Consider the following 7,534-nt stretch of genomic DNA (forward strand, 5'->3'; position numbering starts at 1 on the left):
AACGAATCTAAGAACGTCATTCAAGAATAAAATCACTTCCCTTTAATCTGCAACAATCAATCGTTGTAACTTATGAAGCAAAGTCTCACCACGTGCTGTGGTGTTGCGTGACTTACGGAACCCCCGGATCCTTCCTCTGTTCACGCCCCTACTTCAGCCCCTGCTTACTAAATGCCTTGACCAGTAGTTTTAAAAGTATAAAACCTTTCTTATATTAAAGTCTTGGTAAAAGAAATTTGAAAACAGGTAAAAACAGGAGTGGTGAACCGCAATGCGACTTGATTTAAGTTGAACAACCTGACATCGGACGAAAACAGTGAATAGTCATTCAGTGATTCAGTCAACTTTAATCCTCTGTAACATCACGATCTGAGCCATCACAGTTGTCAGAGAGAAGTAGTAAATTTGCTGTATAAAAGCGTGAAAAAAACACCCGTTTTTTTAGAGACGTTATATAATCTTCTTGCTGCTCCTAAGTAAGCAACATTGATTGGTTCGATGTCAGGGGTGTGTGTGGCATTGAGTTTTGTATTTAAAAAAAAAGAACAATAAAGGATAGTGCTCTTTTTGTCTTATTATCAACAAAAGCTGTGTCATAGGGATGTGGGAATTTTGGCAGAAATGACACCCCATAGTTAAGTGGCTCGGTAATCTAAAATCCAACCATAAATGGAAAGGTATATGCAACTTGCCATTGTCAAAGATTGGAAAACAACAGTTTAATCCTAACTGAAAGCAGTTCTGACATGACACACCAACGAGCATCACGTTTTGTGTACAGCTCTGAAATTTGCATAGTGTAAAAACAGACTGGAGCCTGGTCAGGGGCACCCAAGGGCAATTTTCGGGAAAATATCTGTTCGGAAGACGATTTGAGATCTAGAATTTTCGGAGCATTTGTTGTAAATTTCTTGCTTGCCTGCCTCTCCTAGGATTTTCGAACATATACAAAATGGTATAATTACCCATTTTTAACGTATTTTGACCCTAAAAAAGGCCACCTAGAATTTTCGGGAGCCTTTTCCTGGCTGAAATTTTCGAGAAAGTAAGTTTTTATCCCTATAATTTTCGGATCACTAGACTTTCAGCTAGGAAATCCGAACAGATGAAAAAGTTTTAGGGGATAAAAATATGCCTATATTTACCGTTTGAATACTAAAATACGTTCAACAATGCTATGTTAAGTGGTTTTGAACTATATCCTCGTTGGGTGCCCCTGCCTGGTCTCCCGACTCTCAAATTTAGACTCTAGTCTGTTTGAGTTAAGGCTTAGTTGATAACAAATGAAGATTTTGACTCCCGAAGGATGTAAGTATTTTGTTGTAACATTGATTATTGTGGTTTTTGGCTAGTGATATGTTAGACGTAAAAAGAACCTGATAACTTCAAATTACAATTACTAGGACCCCATGGGTTCCTTCAATGACAGATAAAGAGAATTCATCTTACCCTGCGTATGAAAAAAGAACAAAAAACCTATCTATAATCGAGTGATCGTAATTTTGTTTTGTTTCACCTTTTTGTTTACCTAAGAAACAGGGACTGAAGTCCAGAGTCCAGCGTCCAGTCCAGATTTTAAGCTACGCTACGAGAGGCCAAAGTTCTTACTTTCCACGTGTCTTTTACGTGTGTGTTTCCCTGAATATAAACAAGAATCAATAAGAGCTGAGCCATTTTCGGGTCAGTGATTCTTTGATTGCTATTCCAGACAGAACCTTGAGAGAACCTTGCAAAAGGTTAGTAACATGTGTTGTTGTAACTTTTGAAATTTAGCTCTTTCGATGCAAATTGCGTTAAGATCTAGCGACCAAGTCACCGATCCTCATTAAATGGCTTTAATCGTGGTGTCGCTGAGAACAAATCCAACCGCAGAAGATTTATGAATTTCAATTTTGAAATATCGTCTGTATTTTACAGTAAAGGAGTTTATATTTTCTTACCATTTTAATATTTTCTGGCAAACTGTGCATGGACAAGATACATGTCAAGCTGCATGTTCAATTGTCCTTTTTCTCCTTATTATTCATTTACATTCTCATCAGCAACATGTAAATATTGTTGACCACCCTCCATAAACTGAATTGTTACATCTGTCAATCGAATAAACCACATGCAGCCCCTCTTTAGTCCAGTTAGTCCGTTGAGCGAAACGACGCTTTGTTTACTTTCTTATCAGTAACATGTAAATATTGTTAAACACCGTCCATAAACTGAATTATTACATCCGTTAAACGAATAAAACACATGCAGCCGCGCTTTATAGTCCAGTTAGTCCGTCGATCGAAACGCAGGTAATCGCGGAAAAGCATACCTCAGAAGTGTTGCTGATGCCGCTTTGATTTCAATGTAAGAATTAAGTTCGAGGCAAGCACGGCAGAAACCTGGCGGCTAAACTGGGCGAAAAAGTGCCCCGTTGAAGAAAAACAAGGCTGCCCGCAGTTCATTAGAGGAACTTTCTTATTAAAGAGTAGACGTAATCCCCCGGGCATAAGCATCGTTTTCTTCCCTGCGGCAGTGCTGGGCGGGGACGAAAAGAGGAGGTGCCCCACCTCACGTCGCGTCCAATCAACACGTCACTGCAGCATTTTTTTTTATTGCACGGTGAAGTAGTGCCATTTTCAGCATTTCAGTGAGCGATTTTTCGCTGTTAGGTAAGTCATCCCCTGGGTCTATTAATTAAATGTTTGTTACAGCACTAGCCATTAACAAGGACGTCAACGCAAACACCAGCTTGTGATTCTCATTTTATTGTTGTTGTTTCTCTCGTTTTAACTGTCTCGTTGGTAAAAAAAATTCTCATTGAATAGTGTGTTGTAATGTCAGCTGTTTTGAATATTGTCCTTACTAAATTTTCTTCAAATCCTTAATCATTCATCAGAAGATTGATTCATGTCGCTATAACACTTCTGGCTTGATGAGCAATGAAAGAAAAATGGCCATAAAATCGAGAAAACATAAAATTAAAACCTCTACACGTTTTTTTAGTCCTTGACAAACGAGCTGATCTGCTTGCCTTTTCCTATAAATTTCTCCATATGTGGTGTGATGTTTGGATTTCGAGTCGGTAACCCTGTGCTTGTGAAAAGCCCGGGGGTAGCCCGGGCGGGGTTGGCAAATGCACGAACCTCGGGTCGCACAAAATTTGCGAGTACCAGACCAAGGCGCCCAAATGCCCCGCACTTGCCGGGGTTGTGCGCAGCAACTTGCATTTCATGTTAACCGTGTATCCTGTATTTACGGCATTTACAAGAGCAAGTGTTTTTACTCATTTTACATTTTTAATAGCAGTATAGTGTTGATATTGTTGTAGACACTGGCCAGCCCGCAAGCGAACAGCGAAAAGCGTACTAGCGAGTGGCGAAACCGCGAGGGGTGGGAAAGATGTCGCGTGACCTTTCGCGATATCCCCCAAGTGGAGAACTTGCTTGTAGGTTATTAAAGTAAACACTATTTATTCCTACGTGACCTAAGGAAACCTAGGGTCGCGTCGGTCTCTTAAAGACTAAGTCATGTACTACTATTATTGGTTGTCGCATGTGCCACAATACATGTAAACAACGTTATTTATGTTTTGGCTTAGTTCTGAAAATAGGGTCGCAAAACGCACTTACTCATAAACTTAACAAAGTCACGACTTCGTGTCAAACAAATATGTTTCCAAAGTTCAAACGTGACAAACAGCAAAAGCGAACTTTGAAAAACTGTAAGGCTTACAATTTTCAAAAATTACGATTGCAATCCGTTTTAATTTTCGTTGGCCTTTTCTGTAGTATTTTACCTTGAGTTAATGCTTTTAATGCTTTTTGTTTCACTCAATTTGGTGTCAGTTCCTATTGATACAGCTGTCAAGGATTTAACTACGAGTAGCCCCACCTTAAATTTCCAGGAACACCTTTCTCACTTCCCTCCGTAATGAAACCCAAGAGAGCACAACGAACACAAGTTTCTCCGTTGAGATTCTTATTTCTCTGAGCTACAATTAGAATAGCTACATTCTTGAACTCTGCTAAAAATATATATAGTGGGTTACAAATGGCGCTGATCGGCCTTCGCGTGCCCTCATCCTTAATTTTGGGGGCATTGGAGGTTGCTGTTCCACTTTAATCTGTCCTAGACTGTAGACCGCAAACAGTCGTCTTGTTTGTTGATAGTTTGTTTGTTTGGTTTTTCTTCCTTTCAAAATCGGTTTTTCAGCTCTTAGCGCGGAAACCTCACACCGGCTCCAAGCAGTCGAAAAACCGATTTGAAAAAACAAACAAACACGTCAAACGCGCGCGTCTCTCTCCAGTCTCACTCTCCGTTTTTAGCCCCGCTCTGGCCGGAGGGGGGTGGGGGGGGGGGGGTTTAGCCTGAATTTCATCCGATTACTTCGAGTCGTTTTTGAGAGGAGAAAACGGCTCGAAGCAATCAGATGAATTTCAGGCTAGCCGGGGGGTCAATTTAATAATACTTTTACAACTGTAAGTGCGGCTATTATCTTTTATTAAATTGACCTCTGGACTATCCTTTCACTGTTCGTGCGATCTTGACCTACGCAAAAATACGGACTGTTTTGCAGTCAATAAGCTAGCCGAATATTGGGATAAATACTTCATTTGTCGCTTTACGGTTTTCGGCAATTATGAACATATTACTAATTGTGTCATTTTGTTCTCTAGCAAAATGGAAGAGTTCAGGTCACCTGAAGAGTTCATGCAATACGTGACGAAAAAGAATCCTGGAGAAGACGAATTTCACCAAGCAGTAGAGGAAGTTGTCAGGTCAGTGTGGGGATTTATTGAAGAGAATCCTGTATATAAGCAACAAAGCATCCTGAAAAGATTGGTAGAGCCAGAGAGGGTAATAATCTTCAGAGTTCCTTGGAAAGATGATAAAGGCAACATACAAGTCAACCGTGGATTCCGAGTGCAGTTCAACTCTGCCCTCGGCCCTTACAAGGGTGGTCTTCGTTTCCATCCCACAGTGAATCTAGGAATTTTGAAATTCTTAGGTTTCGAGCAGATCCTCAAGAACAGCCTCACAACTCTCCCCATGGGTGGCGGCAAAGGTGGCTCTGATTTTGATCCCAAGGGAAAAACTGACAGCGAGGTGATGAGTTTCTGTCAATCATTTATGACGGAACTACAGAGGCACGTTGGTCCGAACACAGATGTTCCTGCTGGGGACATTGGAGTAGGGGGCCGGGAGATTGGATACCTTTTCGGACAGTACAAGCGGATCCGAAACGAGTTTACTGGTGTGCTGACAGGAAAAGGAATAGGCTGGGGCGGAAGCTTGCTTCGTCCAGAAGCTACTGGGTATGGCCTCCTGTATCTAGTTCAGGAGATGCTCAACTCCAGTGGTGACAGCATCAAGGGTAAACTTGTCGCCATTTCCGGCTCTGGAAATGTTGCCCAGTTCGCGTGCGAGAAAGCCACTCAACTCGGCGCCAAGGTAATCACACTGTCAGATTCAAATGGAACCATTCACGATCCTGATGGCATCACGGCGGAGAAACTGGCATACGTGCTTGAGCTGAAGAATGTCAAACGAGGGCGCATCCGTGAGTACGCTGAGAAATACGGCGTGACTTACTTCGAAGGAAAGAACCCGTGGTCCATAAAGTGCGACGTGGCTCTTCCTTGTGCCACACAGAACGAAGTTGGCAAGGAGGACGCTGAAGAGCTGGTGAAAAATGGGTGCATCTTGGTAGCAGAGGGTGCTAACATGCCGACCAAGCCGGAAGCAGTGCGAGTGTTTCAGGAGAGCAAGGTTTTGTTCGCTCCTGGAAAAGCATCCAACGCTGGGGGCGTGGCAGTATCCGGTTTGGAGATGAGCCAAAACAGCTTGCGAACGGCTTGGACAAGAGAGGAAGTGGATGAAAAATTGCAGCAGATTATGAAGGCGATTGACCATCAGTGTGTCAAGTACGGGAGGCTGCCAGACGGGTCTGTTGATTACGTAAAAGGAGCCAATATCGGTGGTTTCGTCAAGGTTGCTCAAGCAATGATTGACCAGGGACTGGTTTAGAATAAGTGAAAACAAACCCCTGTAATTCGTCAAAGTAGCTCAAACAATAATTAAGAAAGGACTGGTTTAAAAATGCTATTAAAGTTTGGTTTTCATATCTGCATTTGCAAAACCCTCTGGGGGGCGGGGGGGGCAATTCTCACCTTAAAATGACGGGGATGCTCGTCGTCTCACTCACGCGTGTAAATTGTAGAGTTTGGTCTATTTCAGGGTGTTTTTAACAACAACAACAACAACAACATGTTTAGCCATACAACAACATGTACAACACAACATGTTTAGCCATACAGGTATCGCTTAGGGTTGCACATAAAAATATCCATAGAACAAACTAAGCCCATACTACTATGTTGAAGACAGCATTCAATGTCAAAATCTTAAGCGCAGTTAAAATCATGGTGGTTTCTATATGTTTGTCTCTCTGTTTTAGTACAGTCTCAAAAAAAGTTTGGACAGCGCCCAGATTGGTCTTCTAATTCTGATTTTCCAACTAGTATCTCCATCCGTTTCGTATTGGAGTCTCCCCCGGGTCGAAGGGCAACGTCGCAAACAGGAGAAATAGAAAGTTTATGATGAGAGCCATAAGGCTGACATCCTATCGTCTCTGAGCTTCCGAACTTTTTTTCTATATGTACGTCTTGGCGTGCTCGCTGCAGTCGCCGATTAGTTATAGGCTCGGCAATTTCAGTCGCTCTGTCTCGTACGGTCTTAGTTCCTCCCCGATAAGAGAGTGATTCTAAAGGAGGAAAGCGAGAACGACTAACATTAACAGTATGTGATAGTATTTAACTATAGATATCGCTTTGCAGTGAAACATTTTGTAGGTTTAGCACGAACTGGAGTGTGAAAGGAGTTAAACCTGAAGATGTATATTGAAATATACGAAACGTCACGTTAAAATTTTATTTTATTTTTTTCTTTTCTTTTACAAAAATGCTTTTTTTCCTTATGGATATCATAGGAGTTATTCTTATCAAGGAGGAAGAGAGACCATGCAAACGAGCGACCAACCTGGAGTCGTCACTTTCTCAAACGTTTTGCGAACAATCCAACGTTGCGTTGGTGCTACGCACATATGGAAACTAGGCTTTCACCTATTGGGATGACTATCATTCTTAATTTTGACTTTTGGTGTGATTTTTGTTTGTTTAAAGTCTAATTATCTTAGAATTGTCCTGTTCTGGAAAATGTCACGGAAAATGTTTGCTACGAGTCAGTAAAAAGTCAGAAAATTCTATGTTTTCAGGCTGTATAGGGCTTTGGAAACTCAAATTTTCAAAGAATAGTTCCGTGAAAAACAGGGAGAACGAAAACTAAACATAGAATAATGAAAAAGAACATTTTAGAACTAAGGTCGGGAAAATTGTTCAGAGGTCCTGTAAAGTCAGAGGTTTTTTTCGTTTCATTTAAGTGGAAGCCCTGATTTTAGACAGGCTCGATTACAATGACTGAAGACTTAAGATAAACCCGTGCTAAACGGAACAAGAATGATCGGTGGAAATCAATATGAAAGAACATAGGATTA

General features: G+C 41.4%; 1 protein-coding gene across 1 annotated transcript; it reads left to right on the top strand.

Annotated features, from left to right (window-relative positions):
* Window positions 1-1,556: 1,556 nt before the first annotated feature.
* On the top strand, window positions 1,557-7,534 carry LOC140940303 (glutamate dehydrogenase-like). Its single transcript, XM_073389230.1, has 2 exons — window positions 1,557-1,736; window positions 4,659-7,534. Exon 2 carries the CDS (start codon window positions 4,663-4,665, stop codon window positions 6,007-6,009), a length of 1,347 nt encoding a protein of 448 aa, XP_073245331.1. The 5' UTR covers window positions 1,557-1,736; window positions 4,659-4,662; the 3' UTR covers window positions 6,010-7,534.

The sequence above is a fragment of the Porites lutea genome, chromosome 6 (assembly GCF_958299795.1).
Source record: "Porites lutea chromosome 6, jaPorLute2.1, whole genome shotgun sequence".
NCBI classification, from domain to species: domain Eukaryota; kingdom Metazoa; phylum Cnidaria; class Anthozoa; order Scleractinia; family Poritidae; genus Porites; species Porites lutea.

Excerpts from the sequence above, each read along its gene's own strand:
- LOC140940303 (XM_073389230.1), top strand. The coding sequence starts at position 4,663 with ATGGAAGAGTTCAGGTCACCTGAAGAGTTCATGCAATACGTGACGAAA.